Raw genomic sequence first — 15,520 nt, forward strand, 5'->3', positions numbered from 1 at the left:
AGCAATTTCACCAGCTTGGAATAGAGGTACTGGGTCTCATAGTTTTTGGGAGATGCCAAGAGCATCCATAAGAGAATAGCATGAGCATGGCTTGGGCAAGCAAAAAAGAGACCTGTAAGGGGAGCAAACTGCTCTGCTTTCAACTCCTGGACATGGTTTTGTATACAAACTTCTCAGCTAGGAAGAGAGAGCTACTCTTAACATGTAGCTTCCACTCTGCACCCACCACAAGCAACACCAAAGGTGTCCCCAAGCAGGGATTTGGACAGCACAGAGGCCCCAAGTCTGCTCTCAAAGCCTTCTCAGAGGACAATGGAAGTCTCAAACTGGAACAGCACAAGCATGCTCTTCAGAGTTTCACTGAGTTGGAATACCACTCATGTGAAAAAGATTCACACTAATGATGTAGTTCAGAATTACATAAATAGTAACTAACAAAGAAAAGGAAATAGGAATGAACAGCAAAGAGCCCTAAATGTGGAGCTTCAATTCCAGATGCTGAGAATAAACCAAAAGCAACAACAGTTTGTGGAGAGATCAGGAATTAAAACCAGAGGAAAAATCCAGTGTACTAGTCACTTTTATAAATATGTCTAAAGTAACTTGGGCTTTCAATCATTCTTCTCAGCAACAATGCTAAGAATCACAGTATTACCCCATGCCAACCTGTCCCAGTTACAGACAACACAACCATTATCAAGCATTTGTGACACCAGGAGTATTTTACACTTTGACAAATACTTTCATATGCAGTACTGTTTTCCAGAATCACAACTCCCTCTGATCTAACTGGACATTAATTGCTTTTTTGCTGATGTATCTGTGCCTTCTGGACTGATAACACAACTAGCAAATTGATATCTGACAAGTTGACTCAACCTAATCAGGACAGATCAGCTGTTACCAATGTTGCTATAGGCTGTAATTTGAGGACCTTTACAGAGTTATCACTTGCTTTGAAAGGCAAGAAACTGTAATTCTGTCAACACGAATCCCAGAATGTACATCCAAAGTGGTTATTTTTTCTCCAGAAGAAGGTAACACTTGTCAAATAAATACCTGAGATAATTGATAATAGGAATTAGAAGTATGTGAGTGATACTCTGACAGTCAGTCACTCTCATGAAAGAGAAGAACCTCGCAAGATTCAGAACGTTAAGTAGAGAGCACAATCTGTCACCATGAAGCAGGGGTCACTCTGAATGGAGTCAAACAATTGGCAATGCATTTTTTCAATGTTTACTTCTCTCTCTGTTGCTTGGTGCTAAAGCTAAGAGAATGATTCACTTCAAACAATTTGTTCGATGAATGTTATCCCTTTTTGCTGCTCAGCATATGCAGGCAATGGATACCAGTGCCATCACTTTTATTCACTGCTTCACTTTTATTCAAGCTTTCACTTAGTGCTTGATTGAGAGTATTCTAGACTTCCACTGCTGCTCAGACAGCATCCAAGGCTGGTCCTTAATGTGTGCAAGCAGCAGAGATCCACACAGTTGATGGAATAATACTTATCTACATCAGCAAGGATATAGCTTTTAATTTGTTGTTTTTCTGATCCCTCTTTAAATTTGGAAGCCCTTCCAGCAAAAATCCTGGTATTTGCTACAAAGTTCCCATTCTGTGAACAAGTTTGCCCACAAGACTCAACACTTGAATTTTTGCAGAAAACAAATTAACAAAGAGTGCAAGCACAGCCATAAAACACATTAATTTAAAAAAATCCAAGGATTGTATTATTTGCTTCATTCCACTAGGAAATGATTTATTTTCATGTAATAAAATTCAGAGGAATTCCATAAAAAAATGGATTCCCAATTAATGGAATTCTTTAATGCAACTTAACAGTCACTGAATATACACAAGTGACTTTGTCATTGCCGGGGTTGCATCTGTCTTGTACAGATAAACTGTTTTTAGAAACTCAGACTTAACATTAGAACAAAAAATATACATTTCTTACTGTATCGCTTTGGTCCATCTTCCAAACAAAATGAAAGTGTTAAGGTTGCATCATCTTCAAAAAATTCAGTTGCAAAGGCATCCCACCAGAGGTTGTCACTATCCTAGGAAGCAACAGATCATTCACTTAACAGGAGGCAAAATGAAAATATGTTCATCTGTTGTAAAAGAAATTCAACAGGATCACACCTAGTTTGGCTTCTTCACCTATGGTTTTGGGGTGCAGATGTCTATATGATATTTCAAACTAATTTTCCTAGATAAAGTTCTAGTTCTAATTTAGGAAAAAAACTGAAGTGTTTAATTTACTGTATAATAAACTGTCTTTCATTTTATCAAGCATACCAAATATGTAAAAACTTTCTTTTCCATAAAGGTTTTTTTTTCAAAATGTTAGATGTGGTTTTATAAATCAGTTGCAAATAAAGCAATTACGACTTTTCCCTCCTTTTCTGGGCTGTATGTCTCAAATGCTTGGTCCTAGTAATGAAAATTTCCTCAGTACTTAATTCTATAATGCTACATAAGCTCATCATCAGCATGAGATGACAAGAAAGTTATTTAGAAACTAAATATAATGGCCATTCCACTCCAATGCATTTAATATAAATACAATGCTACTGCAAATTGATTAAATACCAGCTAGTTACTTAAATATAATTGTTGTGAGAAATCTTTACTTTCAAGTGTGATACAAGAAGTGAAAAAAATATGTTAAGATGACTTGTGTATACTTAGACTTAGAGTAAGACACATCTGGAAAATGGCAATTATTAAAATAGTGAACAATGTAAAACATATACCAACACAGCACTACAGGTAGTTTCTTGACTTTAACAATTGAACCAGGCCTTTTCATACCTGGATGATCAACAACAGGCACCCAAACCTCAGTGTCTAGCACCTGAGCAAGTGGTTCACCTTGCCAGGGTTTTCACAGAAACTGGGCAACACAAAACCCACTAAATGTTTCATTCAAAAGCTATGGATATATTTAATAGCTGGATTAGAAATTTTTGGTACAGTCTCTTCTGCTCCTTTGAGGCCCTGAGACTTAAATCACTTGTAGCACACAGGGTCAGCAACGAAGCTGGAAATACCCTTCTGAAGATGCCCCAGCTGCACTCCGCAGAGCCACTCTGTCCCACTTACAGCACCTTCCTTACAGTGTGCAAGGCCTGGTTCGCTCAGCACAGTGAGGCCTGAGCACCTCTTAATGCCTGAGCAATATAGATCTAAGCCAGAAAACATTTGTTCACTTCACAGGAAAAAAAATCTTGAAATAAAGTGCCAACTTAAAAGAAAATATGCATCTATCATAGTCATTATGTGCACATGCAGAACATACTGGAGATTTGAGTTCTGCTGCTGTGATGATGTTACTTTTGGATTTCACTCCAAAATGTTGAGCAAGGTATACTTTCTGCTTCTCAATTTCACTTTGATTTTTGTCAAGCATCCAATGGAGAAATGGTAAGGACAGGTTTGAACAATCTGGTTCCTACCAGAGACCCTAGAGAGACTTCTTGTCTGAGTCAGAGCCTGTAATACACTTTCCCTGCCAAGGCTCATCCCACCTGGCAGCAACAGGACCATACAGCCCTGCCATTCAGTCACACAAAGAGGTATCAAAGCTGTATCCACATCTCAGAAATCTGCTGTCACAGAGTTGTTGTGCTTTCCTGGGGTAAACCTGATGAGTGTTCCCACGTGCAAACACTGCTGTGTTGAGTAGCCAAGCAGCCACAACAGTAAGCATGAAATACACAGTGGTAAGAATGAAACATATGCACAGGTATTCAGCACACCTCTGCATGGGACCCTGCACTCAGCACAGCCTGGGGGTTGCATTACAAGCCCATACAAGAATGTATTGTCCAACAAGTACCTCTGAGCTACCACTCTGTCATTTGGCAAAAGAGAGGCTGCAGTACCATTTAACCTTTTGGACATACTTTTCATAGGGAAGGAAGAGCGGAGGGAAAGATTTCAGCAATGCCACAGATCACATTTGCAGCTCTTGTTAATGCAGTAGTTGAGTATCACTGGAGCTACTCATGCAGCATCCAATGACATGGGAACAAAAAGGAGAGCATTGCAGAGCCAGGATGCAACTGCACACAGGAAAGACGGAGAAGAGCAGGGAAAGTGCAGGGCCTCACCTCAAAACCACACGTATTTGCACTCACGCCGGCTTCCAAGAAGTGTTGAAAGCAAGGAAAATGTGGAAATGGAATTACTGCGGATTCCCTCCCTGGTTAGATGAAATATCCAGACTCTTTCACATTTTGAACACCATCCAACATCTTTATCGTAAGCTTTTGCATATTTTAGGTGAGGAAGAAGGAAAAACATAAAATGCAACACCCCACCCCCAGAAAGAAAACCCAACCTTAAAAAAGAGTATATAAATCCTGACAAGCTTGGATATGCTCTGCTGTTTAATTTTCTGTCCCACCCTTGTCACAGGTGGGCCCACCTACTCTCAAAGCCAAATGTGAACAAAACCAAATGAGGTGTCCCCAGCCAAACTGAAATAGGAACCAGTTATTAAAAAAAAAGAATTTTTTTTTTTTTTTTTTTTTTTGCAAAAAGGGGATGGTGAAAGCAAGGCTGCCCTCAGGCATCTTTAACTTATGCTTTGACAGGTTACGGGGGATTTTGCCAGAGTAATTATTTTTCTATTCAACAATAATGAGAAATTACCATGGCAACCTCCCTTTCACATAGTGCACTCACATGCTCAAACATTGAAATAATGGCCTAAACATAACAAAAAAATATTAATTCTTTAAAAATATTTTGTATTAAAATAAGCTTAAGGATTAGGTCACAGGAGAGAAGAGGGCAGAGACAGCCAGCAAGTTGGGTCAGAAGTGAAGATGCCATGGTGCTGTGGCCAGGTACCCAAGCAGCAAAACGTCTTCTTCCACAACCGTCATTGTTCCCTCTGATCCCCTCCACCCCTGGTATTAATTGTAATTTGAAGCATGGCTCAACTCTGAATAGGGTCTCCAAGTAAATGGAATCCTACGGTTTCAATATTTTTTCCTGACTCTGATTTCTTTGGCAAAGGTAATCAGATTTAAGTACAATGATGTTCTTTTTCCCCCTCCATCTAACAGTCCTGTACGTTCACTGTATGATCTGAGAGTCAAGCTGGGTTCTTCTTTACACCTTACACACTTACATGATTAAGAGTCTGCAAGCTAAATGAGGCTTTTCCACTTGCCTGTGATAGATCTTGCAACTGGAATATGAGGCCAACTGAGACTATGGCATTTTCTTCAAATTCCTTTATTTTTGTTCAATGACTTGGAAGGCAGAGTGGACTGACATAAAAAGTCAGTACATGAAATCACACTTGAAAGGATGCAGATACCTTGTAGGACAGAACTGGAATTCAGAATGATTTTGATAGATTGGATAAATTATCTGAAATGAAGATGAAACTCAATAAAGTGAAGGGACAAAAGCACAAAAACAAAATGGGGTATAACTGGCTAAACAGTACTGTAGAAAATGATCCAGATTATAAAGCAAATATGTCAGCAATCAATTGCTCTTGGAAAGAAAGGAAATGTCTTAGATACAATAACCTTCCACTCCAGCAAACACATCTCTGGAAAGACTTCAACTGCAATAGTCTGTCCACTTCTGGAGTACTGTGGCAAAGTCTGGGCCACACACTCTTAAAGGATTTAGCTGAAAACCACAGGAATGAATAAGTTTAAAGACACATACAAACCAACCAACCCTAAAAGACTCAAAAAGAAGAAAGGCAGAAGGATCTAACTGTGTTTTGTATAAGACAGAAGAAGCTCACGGGGAACATGATGACAGACCTCAACTATATGAAAAGTTTGCTATAAAGAAGAGTGAACACTTGTCCTTGGTGGCTAACAAGGAAAGAAGAAGTAATGATTGGTTCAGTTTGCTGCCATTGCAGGTTAAGTGGTTTAATGCCCTGTTACAGAATTTTAGGCTAGTGTTTTGCAGAGGGGAAAGAGCTGCAGAGCAGGACTGCTGTGTTCCCAAGAAGAGTGCATATAGAGATCCTGCTGCCTATGGGCCTCTGGCAGAGCTGCCCCTGTACAGCAGCTCCACAGCTCATGCCCAGTGAGAAGCCAGCTTTTGGTTTCTTCCTCACATAGCTTTTGGCTGCATATGTGTAACAGGTGTAAATAGTATATTTAAACAGAGTTATGGAAACAAATAAATACGATTCTGAATGCACACAGGAAACACATCTGTTCTGAAGTCAGACTTTTTTTTTTATAATCACTTTTTAGAGAAAAACTGCATTTTAAACATCAATCTTGGCACTGGACAAGGCAAAAATGAAAAGAGAGAGTGCGCTTGGGAGCTACATTTTACTTCTGGCACCAGCAACCCTTCCCTATTGACACTTACTATTTTCAGAACTCTATACATCTACATTCCTGTTGGCAACATATATGTGTCTCATATTCTTTTAAGTTAATGTTGCACAAGGAGCTGCTGTCTCCCTAAGGAAAGAATGGCATTCCTTCCCATCTCCTGTTCCCAGGAAATTAAACTACACTTGAGCTTTCAAAATGCAGTTCAAGATAAGATTTTACCATTAAATACACCTGTAAAAACTGCACAGCCATTACAAATTACGAAACTCACAAGTTTCAAAAAAAATCTGACATTAAAGTTTATACTCAAAGCATGCAGGCAGAACATGAAAAATAAGATGTCCAACTACAAGAAACCAATAATTTTCCCCATTAGTTTTAAATTAGACCCATCTTGTCTCTACCTTACATATTTAAGATTCCAATACAAATTTCATGTGAGTAACAAATTAATAGGGATCTATATATCCTAATTTTATACATTTGGAAATTTGAATACTCATCTGTAGATCTGGCTCTGCAAAGCAGTTTTATAATCTGGCATTGGGTTTTTTGCTATTTGTATACATTCAGTATGGACTACAGATGCTATGAGTCCTAGATTGGTTTTCCTGGAAACAGTATGAACAGAGTGGAAGAGTGGAAGCTCATGTGTATGTAGGTGGGAAACCCATATACTCAAGTGGCTGTCTGTTATACAAGAAGATGCACACTTTTCTTACATTCTCAGTATCTTTTCTAGGAATATGTGGTACCCCACAGCTAGTAAAAGTACCTGAAAAAGAGGACCAATCTGGTTACTCCGGGCTAGTTTTTAAGAACCACTTCCATTGCTTTTCCATTTGTTATTCTATCTCATTTATTTTATTTCAAACACAAAACATATTTTACACAGAATTAAATATACCTTTAATCTTGCACCCAGTGGTATTTTACAGAATCTCTCTTTCCCTGCCAGCAATGACCGACTCTATTCCTTCCATTTGTTATTTCACACATATTCACAGTTTTAATGGTGTTGCTTTCTTTTACTTCACTTACTAGTGTGGCTGGATTCCATATCTCAAACAATGTGTAGTAAAACTGGCTGAAAGGTTTTAAGACTTGGCTTTGGTCATAAGTAGTTGTCTGTTCCATTATACACTTGCAACTTCTTGCCAAAACTCCGCTCAACACCCAAAACATATCAGTCTCTTCAGCTCAATAATTAATTAAATTATTGTTTACATTCCACTTACGAACTTATCTTCAATTGTACAGTAAAGAAACAACACAAAGTTCTGTTTTACTGAAAAGGCAAAATATAGTCATGCAACAGATTCCCATAGCAATACCTCCTCAGAGAGAATGACTGGGGTGCAAAATGGGGGCAACATCTCTGTTTCTCACGTAAATCTGGAATAGGTTTAAAAATCCAGTGGAATGTCAGGGAAGAGCTCATAAGAGGGAGTTACTCTTACACATTTACTGGAAATGCCTCATATATCAAGGATCCTATTTTTATTGCCTATAAATCATTACACTATCAGGCAACAGAAAATCAAACATTAATTATTTGACTTCAGATACAAATAGGAGAAACAAAAAAAAAAAAGAAGAAAAGGAGAGAGGCTTTGCAAAATACACAAATTGATTTATGCCATTTTCTTGTTGTACTCTGAACCCAGGCATATGAGAATCAGCATCATTACAGCAAAAACACTGTGCTGTAATGACACTGGCCATACAATTCAGCTTTGCAGATATACTGCCTTGAGATAATGTCACTTATATGTCACAAATAGCAAGTCCACACTGGGAAATTTACCAGGGGTTCAGATTAACTGAAACATGTTGACACTGAAATAAGGACAACAAATATTTTTCTTGTGTTCAGAAGGATGGTTGACCTCTTCCACTAACATATGCCCAAATTAGATACCTTTTGTTAGAATAATTGTGGGAAACACTCACTAGGCTGGCAAATAGCAAGACCAGTCTACACACAGCTATAAAAGAACTGTTATTCCACAACGTCTAAGCCACCTGATTTTTCCATCTACACAGGTGCTACATGTATAACAATTTGGATATCCTTTTAAAACAGTAGTGCTTAAAATTACAGAGATTTTTAACTTGTCAGGAAAGGGTAAGACAGAGACATACCTGGTTCAGTCTAATAACAGAATCAGAGAAGAATGCCTGGTCTAAAAGCTGTTATTTGTCAGTCTTTAAATTTTACTGGAGCTTGTGGACAAAAGAAAAATGAATTCTTAAATATCCACTCTGTGCATGTTTGACTATTCACCTGCAGCAGACAGGAGATTGCAGTTTAATACTCCTCTGTAAGCAGTACAGAGCAGAAGGAGTTAACTTATGAAATGTGTCATTTCACTGACTTCTTTAATTTGAATTCATTATTTCCATTCCTGGAACTTGTGCACAAGAATGGATAAGAGAAAGAAAGGGGAAAAAAGAGCAGTGAAGCTGGGTTCAAGACACACTCCACTGCCAATTCCTTACTGCCAACATGGCATCATCCTTGAGATTTCTCAGCAGTATCATCATTGACCAGCAGAAGATGCTCTTTTGTCCTTTTTAAATATATGAGATAAGATTGTACTTGGTCTCTAAGGATAAGACCTATATTCTGGCTGTGAGAACAAAAAGATGGGCACTAACAACTAGATTGTGCAGTTTTTAACAGAAATATACACTTCCACCCACAGCAGAGTATCTGTTAGTACTTGCTATATATACAGTGCATACTAAATCCATATTCAAAATTGTTTTAAATTTGAGCCCTTTTTTCAATAGGCATGAATGTCTCTAGCTGTCTGGAAAAAGTAATAGATTTTCTTAGTAGTATTCTCAATCTACGATCATTGCAGACAAATCACAGACCTAAGTTTCGTGTTTATCAAAAATGAACCACAGTTACATTTCTCTATTCTGCCACAGAATACCCCACAGCCTCTGCCTTTGAGAATAGTTTATAGAGATGGAATATTGTGTCTATTATCTACTGTACTACTGTCAGCCATACAAATGTTCTTATTTTATTCTGACATTTTGACCTGGTTTCTTTTTTACCTTGTTTACTTCCACCTATATGAGTAAATGGAAGCTGCTATGCCATCTATCCGAATGAAAAGACAGTAACTAGTATTGCCATGAGTGAATATAGAGCATCAAATATTATGTGTCACTAGGGCACAGAAAAAAAGTCATATTCCCAGCAATATTAGTAAATGAGTCTCTCTAGGTCTATCTACCCAACTGTACCAACTCCCAAGGCTCTAAAATTCAGTGAACGCTAATTCCTTTATCATTTATTACAGTGAAAATAAAATTATTACTGACAGCATCTAAATACTACACTGGAACATGATGAAGACAGTCCTTGACACCTCCATTCCACACTGGACTCTCCCTACCTCTTTGATCACTGAAGTCTCGCAAAAGCACCATGTGTATCAGAGACAAGTACAAAGCTGGGACGTTCAGAGGTCTCTGATACTGAAAAACTAAAATCTGAACTATGATCTAACAAACTTGACTTTGAGAGGTCATAAATGGCTCTTCAGCTGAGTTTAAAAGCTTGTCCTGCTATGTAGTGTGCCTTATTCTTGTGCAAATCTAGTGATCCAGGTAGGAAAGGAAAACACAGGTAAGACAAACCATCCTTCCAGTTACATTCCAGATTCTTGCAGAAGTATCAAATAGTGAAAGGGCTAGGTAATGCAGCTACAAAGAGTTGATTTTATCATAAAAGAAGATTATATGGATTGAAAAGACATATAGTGAGGAGATATATATCTCTATACACACAAAGAGAGCTTGAGAGGGATTATTTACAAGGGCATGTAGTGACAGGACAAGGGGGAATGGCTCTCAACTGAGAGACAGTAGGTTTAGATTAGCTATTAGGAAGAAATTCTTCACTTTGGGGTAATGAGGCACTGGAATAGGTTGCCCAGAGAAACTGTGGATGCCCCATCCCTGGAAGTGTTTAAGGCCAGATTGGCTGGTGCTCTAACCAATGTGGTCTAGTGAAAGGTGCCCCTGCCTGTGACAAGGGATTTGGAAGCAGATGATCTTTAAGGTCCCTTCCAACCCAGACCATTATGCACAACTCTAGCACAACTACAGGACTTTGAGAAAACTCTTGCTAAGAGTCAGCAAGAGACTTTTAAAATTAAAGATATGCTTAAGTGTTTTGCGGAGCTGGGGTCCACCTAAGCTTTTGCTAGTCTGCAAGTCTAATAAGCACAAGATTATGATTTCCTATTAAGCTTTGCAACCAGGTAAGAGCATATAAAAATTATGGGCATCTCTAAACAAAGAGCTGTTATTTCTTGGGAAGGTACAGGAAGTGGAAAAGATCAAGTATATTGTATATCCTGTCTCCTATGGAGGACAGGTAATCTCATGCACAAAAGTTTAATTTAGCAACAACTAGTCAGAAAAAGAGAACACAATTAAGAAAGAAGTGTTGAAGAAACCACCCCCTTTCCTTAAAATTTACAACCATACCTGCACTTTAAATTACATATACTTTAAATGATATATGGCTGCATTTCATTGTTTAATAATATAACTGTGGTTTTGGGTGTCCAGGTATCAACCAAAGAAATTGTAAAAGCAGTATATAATTCCAGACAGTACAGAGAAGTAAACATTATGGCACCTTGCAGAAATTTTGGCAAGAAGCAATGGTAAAGCACAAATATAATTCTTTGTTATGTATTGGCAATAAAAAAACCCCCTCTATATCTTTGCTACATAAACAGTGTGTATTCTTTAAGCAAAAAACCACTGGGGTAATTAACAAGTAATTTCATGAGAGAGATATAGTCACCTGCAAATTATGTTCCTTAAAAGCTCATTCACATTTTTTATTCAACTCATATCAGAAGCTCCACTCTCATGATCATTTAAAAAGATTACTTCTTTAGTAAAGCAAAACTACACTCCAAATGAATTCCTGTATTTATTCTGTATTTATTAGGACTAGTAATCACAGTCATTTTTGTCAGCTGGTGATGTCACTCCATCCACAAATATTATCCCTGTTAAATGTGTTTCAGAATCTAAATTCTACTTAAGAGAAAGATAAGAAAAAAGATAGTGCTGAGGTATTAAGTTATTGAGTCTATATTTTAGACTCTACTTACTTGTTCCAGTTTTCAACACTACAGCATAGTATCAACTGCAGTGGCCATTTGAACCACTAATTAGCTGCAGTTGTCAGATGCTCAGGTTTTTGAAAATAATACAGCTATATTTATTGCTTATAATTTTAAATATGCAAACACATATGCATTCAAACTTAATCAAACATTAAGGCAAAAATTTTCAAAGCTAATTAAAAGACTTACGCATTCATTTTCCATTAAATTAAATGGAAATCAGATGTTGGAATATTCTATGCAAGGCTCCAAATCCCAGCATGGAAATGGAACTTGTTACATTTGCTGAATCAAAGCTAGAGGGTGACAACAGGGCTGGGATTCATTTCACTCCAAGACAGTTGTCTAAATTCATGTGAGATAAAAAGCCTCCTGGAGGTATCTGTCTCTTCACTGTCTGTAGAGGGAGCCTAGAGAATGGTTCAGTCTAGCCATGTAACTTTTATAGGGATAAAGGTAGGTAAGATAAATCCTATTCTATATATTCTATCTACCAAGAATTTAAAAGTCAGGAAGAAAGCTGGTTGAGGCTTTGAGAGCTTAGTGAAGGACAAAAATACGTGAAAAGCTGGGTGAAACAACTGTATCTACTTTGTCTAGATTTTTACAGTCTTGGCAGGAAAACCTATAAATGATGTTCAAGTTTTTTGCTCGCAACGCTCAAAGATCTCCAGGCTGCCAGGTTCCTGCTGCTTCATATAAAAAGCTCCAAGTGGCAGACAGAAGTTGGAGAACTGGTTAAAGATTTCTGCCAGTATGAAATGCTTTAAATGAAGAAGATGCGATTATTTCCCTGGCTTCCTAACTTTACTCCCTGGCTAGCCACAGTTGCAAATAAAGGCCTTTAAGCCCTGTATTTTTTCTCATACTGTATTTGGACACAAAATTCCTGTACAAAATTCAATTAAGCTAGAGACAGAATTGCTCGTATGTGTCTTTCTACATCCTAGGTATCTGAATTATCCGAAATATAAGGAAATCCTTGGTCAAGACAACACATATCAAATACTGACATTTCTCATGTGTTATCCTGTGACCATCAGATCACTCAAGGGCTCCGTTTCTGTGGTGTAGCACTCCCCTTCTCAAGCACATAACGCTCACTACTGGGCATGCACAGCCAAGACTGATTAACAAAGGAACAGTCATCAGGAGTTCAGGTTGCTTTGACGAAGTGAGGATGGGTTGGGCTCCAGACACTTGCATATTCTCATTATACACAATGGTTTGCAAGTTTTGATGGTGAGAAGCACAGGGTAGTACACTTTTTAAGCCAACATTTGCATTTACAAATTAAAAATCTGATTCAAATGGAGATGTCTGAATCACCAGCTTGCCATGAAAAAAAACTACTTAGAACCAAAACTTTTACTGTTATTGCTGCTATAATATTGTAGAACAGTGTAACAGATCACTGACAAGGCTGTTACAGTTGCTAAATCAAAGGATATACTGTACTGAAAGGCACTGAAAGAAATAGAGAGAGAATGAAGCACAGAGGTTGTGATAACAGAGTGGGTTTGTGTGTTTGTTTTAATTATTAACTTTAAATTTTCACTTCAAAAGAAATGGGAGAATTTATGCATGCCAAGAAGTGCTCCCTTTCAAAACTCGGTCTTCACTGAGCAAAGTAAGTAAAGCTTTCTTCTAAATGGCATCTCTTATCTTGTCAACCTCATTTAAAGTAAAAAGGCATCCACAGTAATAATAAGAATGCAGCTTGGTGAACAATTCCTTTACAGAACTCAGCCATTACATACTGTAACAAATTAAAAACTCCAAAAGTCTATGCAGGTCCCCAGAGAAATGCTATTTAATAAAGCAAACACTGATATTGAATGTGACAGAATTCCATTTGCTTCAGAATCCCATCCAACTGAGTTTGGCTGCAGCTGAAGCAATTAGAGAAAGCTGTGATTTAATGATTATGCTAAAACCCTAGACAAACAAAGCTCTCACCTACCAAGTGGCCACTTAGCTGTATCACTACCACTAGAATATATAAAAATCCTTGTAGGATTTCATTTGCTGTCAGCCAACTAGTAACAACATGAGCAATTATTTACTAAAAATGTCTATTTACTAGCTACCCTAGTGCTTAACATGAAAAATGTATAAATCTAAATTTAAACAAAGTAAGCAAGGCCAAGTGTGAACTACATATGTCAGGGAATCACCCACTAAGGTCATCCTTGTAGCTGAGACCTGGTATGATCCAGTTGAAAGCTCGTAACAGGTAATTTTTTTCAATGTATATCTTTATGTCGTATATGATAATCTACTGGGGCCTCACCTCTGGGTCCATAAACATTTAATGAAATTTTAAACATCTTTTCATTACAGCAGTAGCCTCCTATGAACTAGTCTGAACACTTCAGACTCTGTGGACCTGTTAAATCAGTAAAACTGATTCACTTACCATTTCTTAGTTTTCCAGAAGTGGTATTCAGCCTTTCCTACTTTCTAATGCATTCAAAATTTCTCTGTGTAAAGTTGTAGGACATAAAGAAGTATAAAAAAGTGACAATTCAGAAAACTTGCTTACAGAAAACTTGTGAATTTGCTTGGAAACTCTAGACTTTCTTGCTGTATTCTTGCCAGCCAACAAGCTACATTGTGAAAAAAATTACTGATGGTCTTTCTGATTTTTCATTTTTACTTTAGTCAGAGAGCCAATTAAGTAACACCTTGGACTGCTGATGTAGATTTTTACCCTCACTACCTTCCGGGTGAAGGCATCTCCTGACAAAAAAGCCCTTGAAAAAGCAGTTTCCTTCCTCCCCAGCTAAGGAATAGGATCTAGAGACATGCTGCATACCTATAGCCTAAAAAACCTAGCACTGTTGATAAAAAATTTTTAAAACCACAGAGAATATGAAATCTGTGAGAAAGCTCAAACACACAATACTATTTTAAGAAAGAAAACAGTTTTGCATAACATGGATAAGTATTCACAAAATTGCTGCAGAGGAGACTGAAATAACTTAAAAAGCTCACAGAAATGCACCTACTGAGCAGCTCAGACCTATTTTCAAAGATCTAAATCCTCATGTCTTAACAATAAAATATACTGTGGATATACCAGAGTTTGTCTGTTTTGTTACAGGTGTGCATTTCTAACTAAAATATACAATGGTCGTTCAGAACACTAAATTTTTTTTAATTACAATGTGTTCCCCCAGATTTCCATAAATCCAGAGCATCTATAATTTCAGAGCTTTTCTAAAAGGTTTGTGTTCAGAGTACTAAAGAGCCTGAGACGGCAGCAATAGCCTTGACAAAGCCAAGAAACTACATGGTCCCATTTCTGGGAATGTGTTAACTGCCAGAGGAGCTGTCATCTGAAAGTGAGACGGAAAATCAGAAAAGATGCAGTGCCAATGTCTTCTTAGACTAGGGGAACCTTATGTCAAGCTCAGTCCAGAATATATGGATCTGAATCAAGCATCTTGTTTTCTACTAGTGCAATGACAACCACTGTGAGATGTTATCATATTTCTTTGCACAATGTTTTGTCAGAACCTACAAAATTAGTTGTAGCTGGATCACTCTCTAGGTCCTTGAAGAAATATTATATCAAAATATCACAGATGCTCTTTGGAGGGTACTGGTTTCAGGTGCTAACTGTTCTTAGGATTCTCCTTCTCTAAATGAGTTCTTCCACAATCACTTGAGTTTTACACCTGATTTCTGTCTGGTACACTGAAGGATCATCTCTCCGCTCTAGAACAAAACTACTTCTTTTTTTCTTTTCCCCCTCTTGCTTTCTTAGTTCTACCTTCTGATTTGTAAAGTTTTTTTCTAGAACCAGATGCACTGATACAGATGCGCACAGACACTTTTTTTTTGTTGGTACTCTCAGCTTCAGTAGTAGCGTCTCCTGGATTAGGTCATCTGCTTCTTAAAATCACATATCAGGTTATCCCTGGTCTGAGGCATTCTAGAACGAATCTGAGCTTTTGATAACTTCCACATGTGAAGTCTGAAAGCTGCAAGAAGCCCATC

The 15,520-nt window shown here is 37.7% G+C and overlaps 1 protein-coding gene across 13 annotated transcripts in view; it reads right to left on the minus strand.

Annotated features, from left to right (window-relative positions):
* The window catches only part of LDB2 (LIM domain binding 2), a 378,538-nt gene that overhangs the window by 145,283 nt on the left and 217,735 nt on the right, over positions 1-15,520 (minus strand). For all 13 annotated transcript variants that reach the window (XM_048304188.1, XM_048304189.1, XM_048304187.1 and 10 more), the window contains one exon: positions 1,964-2,066. In XM_048304188.1, the coding sequence (XP_048160145.1) occupies positions 1,964-2,066 (103 nt within the window). The remainder of the gene's footprint in view (positions 1-1,963; positions 2,067-15,520) is intronic.

Source organism: Corvus hawaiiensis, chromosome 5 (assembly GCF_020740725.1).
Source record: "Corvus hawaiiensis isolate bCorHaw1 chromosome 5, bCorHaw1.pri.cur, whole genome shotgun sequence".
Taxonomy (NCBI): Eukaryota; Metazoa; Chordata; class Aves; order Passeriformes; family Corvidae; genus Corvus; species Corvus hawaiiensis.